The sequence below is a fragment of the Felis catus genome, chromosome B4, assembly GCF_018350175.1.
Source record: "Felis catus isolate Fca126 chromosome B4, F.catus_Fca126_mat1.0, whole genome shotgun sequence".
NCBI lineage: Eukaryota > Metazoa > Chordata > Mammalia > Carnivora > Felidae > Felis > Felis catus.
The window spans coordinates 101365298-101385710 of record NC_058374.1 but is presented as its reverse complement, the minus strand read 5'-3'; the positions used below and the strand labels follow the sequence as shown (position 1 = coordinate 101385710).

General features: G+C 35.9%; 1 protein-coding gene across 8 annotated transcripts in view; it reads right to left on the bottom strand.

The window, feature by feature from the left end:
- Positions 1-20413, bottom strand: part of NAV3 (neuron navigator 3) — an 829170-nt gene that overhangs the window by 213358 nt on the left and 595399 nt on the right. For all 8 annotated transcript variants that reach the window (XM_011284133.4, XM_019835257.3, XM_045062101.1 and 5 more), the window contains one exon: positions 18156-18339. In XM_011284133.4, coding sequence (XP_011282435.2) covers positions 18156-18339 — 184 coding nt within the window. The remainder of the gene's footprint in view (positions 1-18155; positions 18340-20413) is intronic.

Below are 20413 nucleotides of genomic sequence, written 5' to 3'. Positions count from 1 at the left end.
CCACAGGTCTTAATTCTTCTCTAATTATTAGGTTAATATGGGAATTTATCATGATATTTGCCTGTGTCCTGAGCAGATGTATCGTTCACTAGGACAGGAATTGTGTTACGTCAACTTTTGCATTCTAATTCCTCTCATGGGGGTGATATGTGTTTAATCACTAAATACTTGACTGATATTAACTGAGTGTTATTTTTGAACAAAGGTATGTTATATCCCCAACTTTTATGCAGGAGGAATCGTTTTAAGAATGGATATATTGGAAGTATATTAAAGGATGGAACAAAAAGACACTCATTTTCATTGTGTCCTTAGTAAGTGATCAGCAGTTCACATTTATTTTCTCACTTGTTCCTTACAATAGTCCTGCAAAGGTGAGACTCTATCCCTGACTGAAACTATGAAACTAAAGATTTTAAACATTCACTTACCTGTATACATTATACATCTTAAAAATAACAGTACTAAAATTTGAACTTTGGTCTGTTAGATACTATACAATCTGTGCTATGCTCTATTATACTATATCGTTTTCGTGCAAACTGATTACTAATTGCAATATTTTAATGCTTCTTTTTCTATGAATTCATTGCCCTATGGATTTATATCTCCAAGACAACAACAATAACAACAACAACAACAACAACAACAATTTCATTGCTGCTACAAATGGCAACTCTTCCAGTATCAAAGACATCTACTTTCAAAATATATTCTTTAGCACTCAGATATGTAATATTAATAATTTATTTCAATGGGTCACTTCATATAGAAATCTAGAATAGGCAATAATACAATTTGAAAGAGAAAGGTACTTTTAGTACCGAAGTAACTCTCCTCACAATTCTTCCACGTAAACAATATCATTTAAATTGTTAAGCAACAGGGGCGCCTGGGTGGCTCAGTCAGTTAAGCATCTGATTTTGGCTCAGGTCATGATCTCACAGTTCATGGGTTCGATCCCCACACTGGGCTCAGTGCTGACAGCTCAGAGCCTGGAGCCTGTTTCATGGATTCTGTGCCCCCCTCTCTCTCCACCCCTCCCGTGCTAGTGCACTCTCTCTCTCTCAAAAATAAACATTAAACAAATTTTTTTTTAATTGTTAAGCAACATTTAATCAGGGCTAGGAAATATGGCATAATAATTATAGCCTCCTGCTCCCATACCCATTGCACAGATGATTAACCAGTCAATCACATAATTCTTTCCTATTGAGCCCTGTGGTAGCTCCAAAATCCTTGGCTAAGACTCAGGTAATCTTTTTGCCTGAATTGAGAGAATTTATTAATTGAGAGAATTAGAATGAGAATAAAAACTTATTTGAATCTCTTTATTGTCTCATCAAAACATTAAGAAGATTTGAGTGGCTCGGTACAGATTTTTATAGAAGATTCTATTTCTATTATAGTTATTGGAACAGTAGAACTCCATTCAGAAGTGAAAGTTACATAATCTTAAAAATTATGTAAAATCTTAATGTTTAGTTTTTATTTTCAAAACCAAGTTGGACCCATAAAAAAAGAACACATGAATCATTACAAGTTACCAACCCATAATATCTGAGTCTCACACAATCCATCATTCTTTATCTACATTGGCTATTACGAAGTTTCTTCTAAAAAAAATATCAGTTGAAACAACTCATATTTGAGCTGTGTTTAATTATTACGATAATTGAACATACTTATTATGACATTTGAAAATATTTTATTCTTATTTATTGATTCTACAAATATCCTTTTAACACCCATGATTTGCCCAGTTAAGAACCTGGAGAACCACAGCAACTTGTTAAGGAGTTGGGCCTTTGTCCTGAGGCAGTAGGGAATACCAAAAGGTGTTGACTGCAGAATAAAGGATAAATTCTCAGATTAGAGAGACTTTCTCTTAGGTGGGTAAAGGAGGAACTAGAGGAGGAAGAAAGATGGGGTATTTGTCAAGGCTGGAACCCAGAGACCAAATAGGAAATCACTGCTATAATTCAGGCTAGATTTGAAAAGGGTCTGAATGAAGACAGGCACAGGAAACAGAAGTAAATGATTAATGAGAGAAGTTAATTGTACCTGGAGGAACTGAAGAAAAGGGAAGAATTTAGGAAGGCTCCTGGTTCTCTGGCTTGAGTTGCACAGGATAGCTACATACATGCAGAGTAGGAAAAGCAGACTGAACATCCCTGGCATAGTGTATGAATGGAAAAAATAAAGACTCGACTTCTCAATCATGGCACTAGTCACAGGGTGAATGAATTAACAGGATATACTGGGAAGATGTATACTCAGTGGTGAATGAACTCACCTTTACAGTGGAGCTAAAGTCAAGATCACTTTAAGAGGAAATTAACTGCACATTCCTCAGAGTTTTTACAGTGGAAGGTAGGTATAGATATTATGAAATTTGATTCAGTTTTATGTTGTATTTATTCTAATAAGCATGTATGTATTGATGTAATCAACAGGTTAATTAATCATTAAAGACTTTTATTGACCGCCCATATGTACTGGCACTGGGCTAGAAAAATTCAATTTGGAAAAATAAGATTTACACATGCATGGTTTAGGTTTTACTATGAGAAGTATAACACTTAAAACCAAATATACTAATTCAAACTCCTTTCTAAAAAGTATAATTTGAGGGTCGCCTGGGTGGCGCAGTCGGTTAAGCGTCCAACTTCAGCCAGGTCACGATCTCGCGGTCTGTGAGTTCGAGCCCCGCGTCAGGCTCTGGGCTGATGGCTCAGAGCCTGGAGCCTGTTTCTGATTCTGTGTCTCCCTCTCTCTCTGCCCCTCCCCCGTTCATGCTCTGTCTCTCTCTGTCCCAAAAATAAACGTTGAAAAAAAAAATTTTTTTTAAATAAAAAGTATAATTTGATATTCAATGGAAACTGAACTTACTTCAAGCTTGAAAGGAGCAACATGCAAATATTAGGCAGGTACATAAAAGTGGATACATTAAAATTTTCATTTTCTCTGAATTATTAAACTCCAATGTCAGTAGTAAAATCTAGTATATGGGTTAGTAGCACAGGATTTGGACTCAGGCTGCTCTATCTAAATCCCAGCTTAGCTGTTTCTATTCTCTTTGCCTGTTTCCTCATCTGTTAAATGAAGATGACAACTTTGCCTACCTCAAGTTTTTATAAGGTTTGAACTGTAAGTCACTTCAAAGGGTGTCTGGCTTCCATAAGTGCTATGCCAGTTGAAAAGAAAATTCAGTGGGATTCAGGTGTACATTTGAGAGTCCCTGAATGAACTAAGTCCTCACAGCAACCTCTAAATATTCTGGTGAATTCAGTACAACATAACTATGTTTCTCGATCCCTAGAATTCCTCTGTTCTCTTGTGCTTGGTCTTCCCCACACCATGCCCTTTGGTTCTCACCTATCACTTTTTGAGCTTTGAGCCCTGGCTCTTGGTCTCCAAATTTATAATTATTTTGGGACCATGATTTGTGGAAAGCAAATTAAGTCCTTTTCTCCCTCCAACATCCCCTGGATCCTACTCACTCTTCTTCTTTCCTGAACTCAACAGTATGAATCCCTGTAGCTCCCCAAAGGACATCCAAGAAACAACATTCCCAAAGTAACATGCACAGGGGGAGACTTTCAGAACCCATAATTCTCAACACTGTACATAATCCAAAAAGTGTGTCAAATACAGAATTTAACAAATGTTAAGTTTGTAATATAGTGGTTAGATGAAAATACAGTTTTGATGTGCTTATAAAATATAGTAAATTTACTTTAATATTTCAACCACAGTTCTGTTTTAGATTTGTACTCTAGGGACATTTGGGTGGCTCAGTCGGTTAAGCGACGGACTTCGGCTCAGGTCATGATCTCACGGTTTGTGGGTTTGAGCCCCGTTTCGGGCTCTGTGCTGTCAGCTGAGAGCCCGGAGCCTGCTTCTGATTCTGTGCCTCCCACTCCCTCTGCCACTCCCTCTGCTTGCAGTCTGCCCCCCTCTCTCTCAAAAATAAATAAATATTAAAAAAAAAAAAGATTTGTACTCTAGATTTCACAATTTGAAAGACAAGGTTAAAATGTCTCAAAAGCTGAGGCATTCCTCAATAACAACAACAAAAACAATTTGTCTTTAAGAAGATATCAAATAAACTACCATAACTCCAAACGTATTGCAAAACAATCAAAAGGAAGTCTCTCAAATGCGGTTGTCCGAAGTTTGCTCTGAGTTTGCTCCCTTTTCCCCCCAGCTTTATCCTTTTTCCCTGAGCAATCTCTTCCACTTCTATTGTTTCAATCAATAAAACATGGTTAAACAAACTTCCCATGCCTGCATCTCTGGCCCTGACCTCTCTACTGGGCTCCAGAGCCACGCATAAGACACCGCCATCTAGAGGTCCCATTGAAATATCAACTTGAAGGCCAAGGCTGAACTTTTTCCTCTCCATTTCCTTCATCTGTTTTGATGATTGTATTGTTTTTTTTCCTTACTGAAATATATCGCTATCCAATGAGTCAGAAGGAAATAAAGAAAGAAAGGAAGAAAGAAAGAAGGAAAGATGATAATTTTATTTCACCCTTATCTCCAAACAATCCCCCAGTCCATTGCCTAGTCAGAACCTCATGTCTACTAACATTACACTGTTCATTTTCTTGCCACTATAGCTGCAGGGTCCCTCCCAATCCTCCCCCGAATGCACATCTTTTCTCTACTCTGTCACCAAGGTCATGTTCCTAAGTTATAAATGGCATCATTTTTTCTCTGCTAAAAAAAAAAAAATCTCCAAGACAAGTGTCCTTTACGTTCAAGAAATGAGTCCCCACTCCTAGACATAACATCCAAAGCCTCCATAAATTGACCTCTGCCTGCTTCTCTAGTCTTATCTTTCATCACACCCTGTGGCAATTTAAACATAGAACTATAATAAATTCTTTGATCCTCCTTTCATTAAGAGGTGAAATCTTTGTTCCACTGACACTTTCCTTGAATTTGGGTGGGCTTGTCACTCCATTGACCAACAGGTCACCATGTGAGAAGTACAATGTCCTTGCGACTGCCGTGCTGGGGGAAGCTTTGTGTAATCACTATTCCCACTAAGCTGCCAGACACATTGAGTGAAAAAGTCACCTTGGAAGTGGGTTCTCCAGCAACAGATGTTCTGCCCCTCAGCAGTCTGTGACACCCCAGCCACTCCACCCTTCCCTGTAGAGGTCCTCGACACTGTGGAGCAGAGACAAGCCATCTCTACTGTGCCCTGTCTGGCTCCTGGGCTCACAAAATTCATGAGTATAATCAAATGGTTATTGCTTTGCACATCTATATTTGGGATATTTTTTTGAACAGCAATGGATACTCAGAACACACTTCTATTCACACTGTTTCCTTGTCCACATACTTGCAGTTTCCTGAATATATATAAATGGCATTTAATTCATCAGTGACTTCATATGAGCTCTTTCCTCTAACTGCGGTCACTGAGTAACTCTGTTGGATTAGTTAGCAAACCCTGATTGAACTATCTGTTTAAATATCTAGGTTTTCTATTACATTGTCAGCAATTTGAATGGTAAAATCATCACCATATCTCAACCACACATCGAACATAATTCTTGGCACACAGTGGGGACTGACTCTTTGTTTGCTAAAAGGTCACAGCTGAAATTTTAAGTCACCAATGAAAAAGAACACTGGGCTCTAATGTAACATATGAAGAATCATTAGGAACAATATCATCTTTCATTAAAATATTTCATTTCATTTCCATACAGCATTCTTTGACTAAGCCCAACTGCACAGTGATGTACTCATTAAAACAAAAATCAAGCACAAAAGAGTTAAAGTGTATGTACTGAATACAAAAGTGATTGAATAAGTTTTTTAGGGTAAGGTAGAATATAAAGGCAATTTTTCATCTACATACATTCTTATAACTCCTCATCTATATTAAGAAACTTGAGAGAAAATTACTTTGGAAGCACCCTTTATTCCTCTCTTGTCTATTTACCATTAAGTCTTATAGTCACATAAACATATTATGAGTAAAAATCCCTCTACAGAATCCTTATGTAGTCAGACATTTTATGCTTTTGATTCTCAAAGAAAGAGAAAAACACACTTAATCATAAAATCACGTTTGTCTTTTTAACGGCACTATTCCCAAAGGACCAAGGAGACCTACAAAGAAATCACAAAATAGAAAGTAAGAAATCTCCTGGATATGGGTTTTAGTGGACAATTTATAAATCACAATTGTACTTTTATTGTTATCATGTTAAAAAGTTAGAAATTATTCCCTTCCAAATACACTGAAAATAGCTTGAGAACTGGAAGAAGTCACCCAACATATATTATAACTAAGTCCATGGGAACAAAGTCTTAAAAGATTTTTAGACAACAATAGATACAACAAAATAAAAAGTTTTGAAGATAGGAAAGCACATCCACTAACATTTTAAGACTGAAATAGATTAAAATATATATCCTTATATATCCTATAATTGCTAAGAGTAGATAAAAACCCATGCATTCAGAATTAAGATTCAAAGAATTCTCTACACCAAATTCTTCCTTTATTATAAAGATTTTCCCTTTTATAGGATCCTTGTGCAGTGTTATAAAATGGTAACTGACAAGCTATTGGCTCTAAGAAAGATGAAGGTGTTCAACCACTTCTGTAAAAATATCTTTTGCGCCTCAAAACCAAGTATGTTCCTTCAGAAATATTTAAGATATTCTGCAACAACTATACTCACCATCAGAGTATGTGATAAAAATACTCTGTCCCTATGCTTCAATTTAGCTGAGACATCACTGAAAACAGTTATTGCCTAATCCATAGATGAGTCAGAAACTTAGCTTTCATCCACATGTGTTTCTTTTTAGTAGCTGGGTGGCTGAAATATCATCCTGATTATATGTGAGACAGGTTACTGTGATAACTTATCCCATTAGTGACATATGGTATGTAAATAGATTATAACCTCTGTGTTATCTTAAATTTCAACTGACAGTTAATAAGGCCACCTGCATGGTCTGTTTTCGTGGGATCTCAAAACGGTAACTAGAGAGGGAGATGCCTGTGTAAGATATTACCGCATCAAAGTCCCATGCTTTTTTAGGAACGTAGAACTTCAGGATAAAGGGCAACTCAGGAAACCAGGCTCATATTTCTCTCACAATCTTACCATAAATGAAATTTCCCAACAATGCTTTTACTTACACATAGCTCAAAGCACTGTCTTGCTCCATGGATCTTTGCCACTTATAATTTTCAGCATGGAGTAAAATTGTATTACAATAAATTGAATGCTCCATTCCAAAAGTTCATTTTAATGCAACTACACACACACACACACACACACACACACACACACACACAAAGGACCCTGACTACTTTGGTAAAGACTACCCTGATTAGTGAAAAATCTGAATTACTTAATACTTGTTAAGACTTAAAAAGTGTTGTAATAAGCACAAAATATGTTAACAACTATTTCTTAGTACATGTTTCTGAAAATGACTTTATTATGCTTATAAAATAATTATGTAACTGAATGCTTATACAGTTTGAAGATCTAGGAAAAAGTCAATTTTTTAGAGTTCTTATAATTGGACTACTCTCAATTTATTGCAAAACAAATGTAATCATCAATACATTCAATTTCATGTTATAAAGGAGTGGCTGTGGTCTCAAAATGTCTCTGATGGTGAGCTTTGGTCCAGAGTCTACCTGATAGTTCTTGCAGGGAAAGAGGGCTGGTTGTGTTTGTACATCTTTTCAGACTAAGAGGTCAGTCAGAAAGGGGGAGCCTGTGGGGGTTGCCAGAAGGGGAAGCTCAGGAAATGGAATATGAAGAGGCAAATGTTAACAGTGGGCTTTATGATAAGGAGGGACCCTTGACTAATGGTTGAAGTCTCATAGGCAAGACTGTCTCAGCTACAGAAATGTTTACAAGTCCCCTAAATCTAACTCGGTGCTCACCCTGTCATCCCCTGATTACTATTTGGTTTTCTATGTAGCTCTAACTATGGGAAAATAATTCAATGGTCATACTGGCATGATTATTATAGTTATTATGACAGTTGCATTCTCTATTGTTAAGTCAGTAAGTTGAATGCAGTCTCTAGTGGAAAACAGATTAATATAAAATAATTTCATATGGCATAAAAACCGGAGGTATAATAATTAAGTCTACATTATCAGTGCTCTATTTGAGAAGTGCCCCCATACATACTAAAAATCAAATCGAACCAAACAACATCTAGTGCTTGGGAGACAATGTTTGTAAAATATATAAAAAGGATGTGAAAATGTCCTATGGTAAAATGTTGAAGAAATAAATTGCAAGTTATCCTGAGTCACAGGATACAATGATACACAAATCACATTGTTGGTTGTTTTAAGAGCAAACTATAAAACACTGGCTAACTATTGTTTTTACTTATACATTTATGTCAAAAAACACAAGTCTTAAGTTAAAATCGAAATTAGTAAGCACTCTAATACTTTATATATTATATTCTGCTAACTCCCTCGAAAAAGTAGGGTAGAACTACAATATTTTTATTATCCATCTGAAGACTTAGACTCAGTTAATGGATTTTTATTTTTTTTAAAGAAGAAAAAAGAAAGTTATCAGAACCAGAAATGATTCGGCCCATGCCTTCTGAGACTCAAATTCATGTTATTGTTTTCCCTAATGTGATGCCATTAGCACGCTTAAAAGGGAATAATGAAGGTTTAAGTTCACAACATCAAGAATAACAGGACAGAAGAGCCATCAATGGACAAGAGACTTCAACAGACTTTGAAAAACTGAAAATAAATGGAGTAATGTTAATGGAAAATACATAGGAAGAGAGGCTTCATCCCAGTGTACACATGCAGGGAGGATTCAGTCTAGAAGAATAAGGAGGAAAGCTGGACTAGGAAATTGGAGGTAAAATGAAGAGACTACAAAAAGGAGATTAATCAAATATCCACATCAATCACTATCAATGACCGCTCTATGGCCAGATATAAACAAACCAATTAATTAACCTTCCAAACAAACAAGAAGCAATTTTAACTACCAACAACTGAATAATCCAAGAAAAGGAATGCTGGCATGGAGGGGTTCCTCAATACACCTAGACTCATCCTTCTAAAGCATCATTAAATGAACATTGGCTCATTCTTGCAATTTTTTTTTGAGTTTATTTATTTGAGAGAGACAGAGACAGGGTGAGTGGGGGAGGGACAGAGAAAGAGGGAGACAGAGAATGCCAAGCAGGTTCTGCACTGTCAGCACAGAGCAACCCTAGACCATTCTTAAAATTGTCTATTAGTTAATGACTGCATTCAAACAAATATCAACTTTCAATAGAAACTCAAGACAGCTGTTGAAAAGGAAAGAATCACAGTATATGTTTTGATTCTGCACAACATATTTCTAATACCCATTATAGAAGTACTCCATTGGTTTGAAAAATCTTGGAATCAATCTGTACAAAATAGAATGTAAATCTTATGAGCCTTAATTTTAAGAGTGCAGATGACAGAGGATGGAAATTGTTAGTGGAGGCGGAGAACTGAATAGAAATGTTAATAGCCATATTTTATAATACAGAACACCCAAAGATATTCTACAGTTGAGTGAGAGAGAAGCAAAGATGTTCCTTCATTATATAAAGTTACAAAGTTAAACAATAAAAGAGCTAAAAAGAGTGAAATTTCACTACGTTAGTAGCAATCCTAGGAAGACCTGTCCACACACTAATGACCACCTCTAATTCCTCTCTCTCTCTCCTTTTCCATTGATTGTCCATTTCTCCTTGATTCTCATCAAGTTACCACAGTGACCACTCCACTGAATAGCTCTCATCAGAGTCTCCAATGAAAACTCCAGGAATCAGATCTCAGTGCTCATCCTGCTTTTGTGCAATTTTTGAGGCAGTTGACATTCTGCAGGTAGGTAGGCAATGGTTAGAACCACTGTACCCAGATCGCCTGGATTAAATACACAGTTTAGTAACCAGGAAACTTTGTGCAATCTAATTGGTCTTTCGATTTCCAGTTTTGTTTTTAATCTGATAACTACGATTACTTACAATAGCTATATCAGAGGGTTGCTGTGAGGAATGGAATAATTAATAAGTATATAAAGTACTTAGAATCGTGACTGGGGCTACATATAAATTATTATTATTAATCTCCTCCTTCTATCTTCACTTGCTTTCCAGGCAAACCAATTCTGGTTTTCTTCTGACTCTACAGGCTGCCCTTTTTTTTAGTTTCCTCTAGCAGGTCTTGCAATCACTCATTGTCTAAATACAGTCTGGCTCTTGGCCCCAGTCCTCATCTTCTCTTCATCTGCATACAGATTTTTGGTGACTTTATTGTATCTAGGCTCACAGTTTTTATAATTTCTTTATGTTTGTATTCATAGAATTTTCATATATGGCCTACACCTGTCCCTTAAATACAGTCTTGCAATTCCAATTGCCTTCTTCGTATTTCCTCTTGTATATACCTAGTAGACATCATAAAATTGACATGTCGATAAGTAAATATCTTTCTCCATACCAAATCTTCCCCTCCCACATTCTTTCCCTTTGCAGTAAATGGAATTGCCTTTCCAATGAGAATCTCCTCTCTGTTTACCAATCCCACTTCAAATCTGTCAGCTAATTCTACTGACACTGCCTTCAAAATATATTTTGAACTTAACTTCCTCTCCACTTTCAATATGGTACTCCAAGCTTTTCTCCATGACCTTCTCCCCTTCTTGTTTTTACCTTCTCCCCATTAAAAACTATTTCCAACAAAGCAGCCAGAGTGACCCCTTGATTTTTATACCTGTTTACACCTCTTTATGGAATATGGTGGCTTCCCATTTCTCCTGGAATAAAATCCAATGTCCTTGCAGTGGCAAAAGGGTCACATCACGCTAGTGTTTCCCTGCTCTTCATCTGAATTAATCCTACTCTTTTCCTGCCTCCTTCCCTCTGATCCATCCCAACTGGGTTATTTACTCTTCTTAAAATAAACCAGACAAGCTCCTAACTCAAGGTCTCAGCTCTTGTCTTCTGTCAGCTTGAAACTCTCTCTCCCAAGATAGCCACACTGCTGGTTCTCTTACCTCCTCTGCTCAATGTCATTTGAGTGAGGGCTCCATATTTAAATTTGCAGGAATATGGCTTCTACACAGCATCTTTTTTTCTGGTTTGTTTTTCTCCACCATCAGCTGTCCAGTTAGTGATACATATTTTAATTTTTTATTGTCTCCCATCACTAGGGTAGATGTAAGCTTCAAAAGGGCAAGGATTCTTTAATCTCTTTTGTCCTCTGCTGTATCTCAAGTGCCTAGAAGAGCGTCTGAAGAATGCTAAGTGCTTAAAAAATATGCATTGAACACATTAATGGAGGATGGGAGAGATGGGGAGTGTGTGAATCAAAAGAGAATGACCAAATTAATGAATACAAACTAGTGTAGAAGTATTTTATTTAGCTACATGGGAGTAACTACCAAAGGAAATACCTGAAATAATTAAAGTGTTTACCTCTTTAACAATAACTAAAGGGTTTATCAGACTGGGCATGAGACGGTCTGAGCATCAGGCCGTTGTTTTTAATAATGAGGATGTTATTACTTTGAATTACTTTCACATATTTAAATACAAGTTAGAAGTGGAATGGACAGAAGTGATCAGAGGAAGTGAGAAGGGAGAGACGAGGCTGACTTGAGGTGTCTAACATGGGTCAATATATTTTATTATACCTATGACACGATATTTAAGGGGGAGAAGGTATAGCGTCAGTAGCTGAGTTGAGTGTCTATTACAAGCCAAGTGTTGTGCTAAGGAGGCACTTTATACATGAATCACTCTCTGAGGACTTCTCAATGCCTTCATGAGGCAGTTACTTCCATTCCAATAGTAGAGGTAAGAACACTGGTATTTGAACAGGTTAAAATCATTTGCTCAATGCCACAACACTGGGAATTGGCAGGCAGAATTTAAACCCATGTTTGCCTGACTCTAAAACAACCAAAACTGTATAGATGCTACTTCATCTATAACAGAAGTATGAGTAGTCGTCAAGCCTTTTAAACAGTGAAATAAAAGCACAATGTAAGCAAACTGTGTATGTGCGTATTATATGCTCTTTTATTATTGCACTCTCTTGGTTTCCTAAATCAGGCAATTAACAAAAACTCTCTATCCCTTCAATTATTCCTCTCTAGAAAAGAAAAAGTCCCACTTAAAAAATATTCATAAATGTCCTTTGCGTTTCATTTGTTTAAAGTTTAATTGATTCACTGACTTTTTTGAAGAGCACACTATAGGCCACAACACAGAGCTGAGTTAAGAAACTAATTGAAGCCAGGTTCACGAGGGCTTAAATTACCAGAGCCTTCCTGTCATCTTAAATTAAACTTCCTTAATATACTTTGCAAGATTTATAACCCCAGGCTGAAAAGCTGTAAGCCGTCCCAGTTTCTGAGTGAATCCCCCAGAAGGAAATGATGTTTCCTGGAAAAGAGACAGGCAAATGTCCTCAATGGAAAGAGGGTTCCAAGAGCAACGTGTGTGGCGGGGGTCGCGGGAACCTTTTCAAGGGGCTGCACAGGGAATAGATAAGTCACTCAAAGAACACGTGTCCATAGATTTTGCTATTTGGCGTGCGAGTCCTCTGAGAAAGTTCGTATAAATTGCAAGTGGACACATATTTGATTTTCTCCTACAAATGAGAAGCAGAAGGGCAAATGATCAGCTGCGGAAATCATAATCTCCCCAATTCTCGAAATAGCTGTTATGGTAGTTCAGAAAGATATATCTTCGTTGCTGCCTTTCTTACTTCTATGATCTATGTGATTTCTTACCTATTTCTACTTTTACACTTAATTTCTTTTCTTTTTCACATATTTTATTTCTATAAAACATGAAATCTCTGTTCATGTGATTCAGTGATCACTATTTGCGAGTTGGTAAAATTCACTATGTAATAACAGGAAGGAAAGTTATTTAATCATCTGGATAAAAATTAAGCAAAAAGGTCCACATTTTAAGAAAAAAAACCCTCTTTCTTAAAGCTTTTAGCAAATAAAAATCATCATCTTTTACACATAGTATCATGTTAACACTTCATGTATAGCTGGACCAAGACATAAGAAAAATAATTTTTTGTTTTATAATCTTCTTTCACTACAATGATTTACCAGATATTCTTAGGAAGATTATCCATTCATGATATGCATTCTGCTCATTCCTGGCTGGTCTCATGTGTCAGACATTGTGTAAGATTTGGGTGAAATTAAACTTCCTGTCATCTTCCATGTCAACTAGAACTCTATGGTCAAAACTCAACACATGGAAAAGTATGATTAGCAGAAATAACCTGAATGCCCAAAACATACCTACTGATCAAATGAATTTTCTGAGTTTGAAAATTAAAGCATTCTTCTCTACTTTTTTTCTAGAAAAAGAAATAGTATCTTCTGATCTTCTGGTTCAAATTTACAGAAAAGAACGATGACTTCAACTCTTACTAAAGATTTTTATCAATTTTATTAAAACATTTCTCATATTTTTCCAGTTGGTTTAAGAAAGGGTCTTTACTGGGGCGCCTGGGTGGCGCAGTCGGTTAAGCGTCCGACTTCAGCCAGGTCACCATCTCGCGGTCCGGGAGTTCGAGCCCCGCATCAGGCTCTGGGCTGATGGCTCAGAGCCTGGAGCCTGTTTCCGATTCTGTGTCTCCCTCTCTCTCTGCCCCTCCCCCGTTCATGCTCTGTCTCTCTGTCCCAAAAATAAAAATAAACGTTGAAAAAAAAAATTAAAAAAAAAAGAAAGGGTCTTTACTATTTTCAAAATAAAAAGAAAAGCCAGAAAAATAGGAGGAACTAGTCTTATATCCATATTAAATAAATGCAAATAGGATGCTTTCCATTACATAATCTTTAATCTTTAATCTTTACTCATGCAAAGTCCTTCCAAACATCATTGACAAAGAGAATTTAATTTTTATGTTAAATATATTCACATTTTTGAGAATTGAAGACTTGATTAATCAAGGCTTTATCACTCCAGATATAACCAAGTATTCCCGGGGAACGTTTAAGAAATTTACAATCCGAGTCCCTGCCTTATTTTAATATAGATACTACAAATGGATAATTCCAGGAATAATAAGAATTTCCACTGCACATCATTTTGAAACTAATTGTATTTTAATAACATGACCACCCCAAGTCAAGGATATGTTTAATTATTTTTATTCTACTAATTTTATAAATACACACAATTGTCATTTGGAACTACTTACACTTGCAACTACCCATCTTTCTATTTAAAATTGGAAACAGGTGGAACACAGATTTGTTAATTCTTACATTATCTCATTTCAGAAATAATCGTGGAAAACTACTATTTGTAAGGCCCTGTGCTTATTATTGTAATTATTACTATTATTATTACTGTTACGAGTACTACCACACCAGTAATTAAGATATAACAAATCTTGCTGTACTGATAGTGCTTGCCTTTTAGAGGGAAGTGGCAATAATAAATAACGGATATAAGAAGTGAATTGAGGTTAAAGGTTGATTAAGGCTAAGCTAAGGAAAAAAAGAAAAAGTATGGCGAAGTTCAATCGGGAGCAGAGATGGGGTGCAGGCAGGGTTAAAAGGGTGGTTAGGTAAGCATCAGTGGGAAGGCAACAGATGAGCGGCTGACTTGAGGCAGATGAGAGATTTAGCCAAGCAGCTATCAGAGTATTCCAGGCAAAGGATCAGCAAGAACACATTGCCTAAGGTGGGAGAAAACTTGGGCTATTTGAAACCATTGCAAGGCTTTGAGCAGAGAGTGACCTGTGCCAGATATGTTCACAGTGTCTTATGCTGTACTGACCCAGGGAACCTAAAAACAACTTCATGAGATGGGCACCTAGACGTCAGGCAAGTTGCCCCAGGCCACACAATTAGGCAGTGGGAGAACTGGGATCCAGGTTCAGGCAGTTTGATTCTAGAGGCAAGTTTCTTGTTGCCACCTGAGCAGGATACACACACTTACACACACACACACACACACACACACACGCAGGTATGCTCTCATGTATGTGAGCCTACATACCCACAAACATGCACACGAAAGTGGAGAAAGAGCTGAGAAACCAAAAAAGGAGACTCTGTTACCCACACTCGATTCCTCTTGGTCCATGTTTTATTTTCTCTCTTGTATACTTATTAACCTTTAGGTCAAAGTGTCTGTTTAAATGAAAGATGTTCCAAATGATTGAAAACATTTGGAGCTATTTTTAAAATAGCAAAACCAAGTTACAAATTCTTAATGTATAAAATACTCTGGGAATATATACAGTTACATCAATTTATTTTAAATAAACAAAAAGAATAAAACAAAATAAAACTCTCACTGAACTGAAACAATGTGCCCTTAAAATTTTTTGGAGTTGACAGAGAAAAGTATAAGAACATTTTCTGGCTAAATATCCAGAATACTATAGCAACCAGTTATTTAAGCTATTTACTTGGGAAGAGATTTAGAATCACAGAAAGGCTTCATAAATCATGACTCATGACTCACACTTCAGGAGAATGAAGATAAATGTGTCACTGGGTTATTTTTTTTTCTGCATTAATTATCTTGGTTCTACTATAAAGACACATAGTAGATATCCTTTCTTATGTATATTATCACTACGGGCTTTTGAAAAATACATACAACGATTGTTGTACATAAGTCCACATAAATTCTAATTCATAGGCTATTCTCTGACCAAATCAATACAAATGGAAATAAGTATTAATGTTTGAAATAATATTCTTCAAAACATATAATAAATTCTATTAAACTTAAGACTTGTAGCCCCTCTACATCAGAGACATAAGTGCTATATTTACTACAGCAAGTACTCCACATTTATAAATTATTGGTCTAGAAAGTAATTAAAAGTAATTAAATTTATCATAAGAAAAAATTATTTAGGAGTGTGCCTCAGTCTTAAAGGATACCAGTGAAAAGAATACTCCTCAAAACCTTTCAGAGAAAAAAATAAGCAGGCTCTCCCCAAAATGGTGTAAAATTACCATGCCTACTATATAGGGTTTTGTATCTTAAAAAAACACAATTCCATAACAGTCATGCATATCCAGTAAGAATGAGAAAAACAATCTCCCCAAAAGGGTCATAACCACTGAGAACTTCTGGGCAAGAAATTCCACATGGCAGATACAGAAATAGAATGAGGTAAAGCAAAGACAAATGATACTCCATATCACTTCCAGAGGTCACATGTTTTCTACAGTACATACCACTTAACTTCCTATGTTTTTTCCACTACTATTCCTGCCTTTTGTCCGTGGTTTAAGTAACTTACACCAAACTCTAGGAATTATTATTTCTGGCAGTTTTTACAACCTAGGTCTCTTTCTACCAACTCCTCCAAATAATAATACATAATAAAAAGCTATTTCCTTCCCCCGCTCCTCTCCATTCTTAAGGAAATCCAAAGAACTTACTCCGTATTTTTTTTCACTTTGACTTTTGTATAATTTCACTTACATCATAAATAGCCCAGACGAGCTTAAAGAACAGAAACATATCTGCATTGAGTAATGAGAAATATCTTTTATCACTCCATGAACTCTGTAGTATACCCTATATTTTTGATAAAATTCTAATTTTTCTATATCGATTTAATAATTCATTAGTGAATAAAATCTGCCAAAGGGAATAGAGTTTACATGTTCATATAGAGAAAAGAAATATTGCCTAATATGAAGAAAGGGCTAGTTGACAGGTGAAAGAGAAGAAGATTTCTGAACTGTTGAATATTTGACAATAAGGATGGGGCGTGTGCTTTGTGAATGTAATTTGGACTTTAACTTTTTGAGTCAATACTAAATATCAAAAACAAATTTAAGGTAAACTGAGTGTTACTAAGTTTCATGTTTGTCTTCTAAGATGGAAAAAGTTAAATATTTACATATGTTTGATATGTATATATACTCTTCAACATGGTGAGTATTTTCATATTGGACATTCACCCCACTAAGGAAAAACAATCAGCTATTTACACAATAGAGCTAATGACCTGATACCCTGGTCATTGATGAGGAACAAATGAGCAGTATGCATGAAACTTGTTAACTTAATTTCATTCTGTGATGATTTTTTGATGTGTCAACTCAGTCCCACTTATTCAATCAAACACTAATCTAGGTGCTGCTGTGAAAGTATTTTGTGGATGTGGCTAAAATCCACAGCAGCTGACTTTAAGAGAGATTATCCGAGATAATCTGGGTAGGTCTGATTCCCCACTTGAAAGGTCTTAAGAGCAGGATGGAAGCTTACTTGAGAGAAGAAATTCCACCTGTATATAAAAGTTTTGGCTCATGCTGAGAGAAGTTCAGCCTGCCTTTCCTGCTCGGCTGCCTTTAGGATTTCAGACTTGCCTAGGGAGTCCCCATGATCATGTAAACCAATTCTTCACAATAAATCTCTTAATCCCTTATTGGTTCTGCTTCTCTGGCTGAACCCTGACTGATAGAAAGTCCAAATTGGAAAACGGCAGTAATGGAAGGGTAAGGAAGGTGCCGTGATTTGTCAGCACCTCACCCCAGGCTGTGTCTACAATGAGCCAACAGTATCAAGTCAGACGAACACATACATGTGTGTTTATAAATACACACACACACACACACACACACACACACACACACACACACACACACACACACACTCATACATTAAAAACAGTATGTCCCCAAACACTCAAATCCCTATGTTTAACAGATCTGAAACTTTTGACAGACTTAATGAATTTATCAAAAGACTCAAAGATAATTGAGTAGAGAGTAGGAGGAGTACAAGTAGGACTCAATAGCACATTCTAAGTAATAATTTGCAGAAGGAAATAACCTGCCGCATCGCTGACAAGAAAGACATTTCACACACTTTGATACAAACCATAATCATCTCTAGAAAACAAACACAAATATTTCATCCCCGAAGTGATAAATGTTGTTCATCCAACCAAAAGAAAAGTGGTTTTAACTTGTGTCATATTAGTCAAAAAATATCATAACACTGATACAACGACATAAATCGGTTTTTCAAACTCACAAACAAAAACTCATTTAAAAACGAGTTGTATCTAGACACGTTGATTTCAAACACATCTCTGCTTCCCTCCTTACCTGGACTGCATATCTTGCTGGCTTTTGGCCTGACTGGCTTCTGCCTGAGGGGAGGCGTGGCTGACTGGCTGCTGAAGCTCCACCAAGGACTGGTAATACTGTTGCTGATGGTGTTGTTGCTGCTTGTAGCGAGACAAACTGAAAAACAGCCCTAGAATGGCTTTTAAGTTTCCATTTCTTATTTCTGTATCAAAGGGAAAATATACAAACAGTAAAAACATACAAATGAATGTGGTTTTCCTTTTTATTATTTCTTTTACAACTGAAATTCTAGTTGCCATTGTCTTAGACTAAATCTGTGAAGATGGAAATGCAACTAGAGTCTCTCAGTCACTTGTGAATTTCTGACACGTAGCATTTCCGAATAGCTCGGAGCTTCAGGGACTGAGTCACGGGATGGGGGGTACAGAGAACAAAACTTGGATGAGCAATGCTCTTTGCTGATCCTTAACTGCAATTTTTCTGGAGTTTGCTTCTTCCTACAAACGGATGGGCTGTCTTGTGCTGATCATTTGATTTAGCATTCTGCTGCCCTCACAAATACACAGCTGTTATCAACATAGTGATGGCTCTGAAGTGGAGAAAAAAAGCCACCTAAATGTTGGTTGTCCTGCATTATAAATCAGGATGGTATGGGTGTACTTTGTAATGGCAACTGGATTTATAGCAGTCCTAAATCACCCAACAAAAAATTTATTAATATAGCTATCTATCTATAAATATAGATGGACGTAGATAGATATATAGTACACATATATATCATAAAGTCAACATCGTATTAATTTTTAATACTCCAATTCTTTTATTTATAACTCATGTTATATATTAATAAATAATAAAGACCATGACATTAGATAACATAACTGAATAAATGTAAATGTATAAATCCTAGTAGAAATACATCAAGCTCCTTTATAAACGTTTCTAATATTGAATAAAAAGTTAAATGTACAAAGTAAGCTACAATCTGACTCTAGCTTTTTTTCTCTTGTAGTTATAACTTAAAACTTAGGAGTAGAGATGGAAGTAAAGTCTGAAATAAGGCTATGAAACCTATAATCACATTCTAAATAAAACATGCTGTTGGCAATAAAATATACATCCTCCTGTGAGGTCAGGGTTTTATGCCTCCTTTTTGTAGTTTAGGGGCATTAACAAGCTATTCTGATTTCTTGCTCTCTGATGGTTTATAAATGTCACATGGAGTCCACAGTGGCATTATTCATATACAATGAGAATGAGAATCCTGTCCCCGCCAAACCTTCTCACAGTGGCCATGATATACAAGAATTAGTCTGATCGATAAGAGGCTACAGTAAGAAAGTATTAATGTTCCCATGTACCCCTGGATGATCATAGCGGTTTTAAAAAATCTCTGGTTTTATTAATATGCATATTTAATTAATTTAGAAAATCATTTTGAGCATTCATATACTTTTAGAAGATAAATGAAGACCAATAGGTTTATGTTAATAAAGGATGTCCCATGAAAAGGAAGAGACATAAAAAGAACAAACTGGAGCCTTTCTAACCTGCTTTTAACCACTAAAAAAGTGAAATATTTTCCTGGGGAATTTTATAACTTCTATTCAAAATTATAGAACCATCAGTTAGGTTTGAACCTAAACTTGTTGGCCACCAAATGAGTAATTTAATATTATGCAACATATATAAATGTAAAAGATAAAAGAAATTTAAAACAACAAAAATAAATATAGAAGAAAAATTGGGAAAGCTCCATAATTCTACTAAATGTTCACTGTATTTCAGAAGCCACATAATTCCTTTTTCCAATGACAGCAAAAATTGTAAAACAGAGGTGTCTGATATTTCTAGTATGTGTCGGGTAAAAGGCTATTCGGAGAAAATAATCATAGTAGAAACATTAACAGATCTAAATTGTCAGAGTATATACAAGTATTAAGCAGAATATTTATATATAAATTAACATTCTAATAAGATGGTTTTTGTTAATGCAGATCTCAAAGGATTTGCTATTTCATAATTTTAACAACTAGATTTCATTAATAACACTTGAAAAGTTTTCCTAAAAATATATGTGAAAGAGAAAGTCTCAGAAAAAAAAATGACAGTACCAGTTCAGTCTTTTCCCACTTTTCTGTATTTTAATGATGATCTTTTAAGCCTTTAATGACTTTAAAGCTTTTATATATAACAGTTATTAAATATTGTTAGTGCTAATTATTTAAGACCTCATGGTGTGTAATTTAAGCTCACCAAATATTCCAACTAGGACT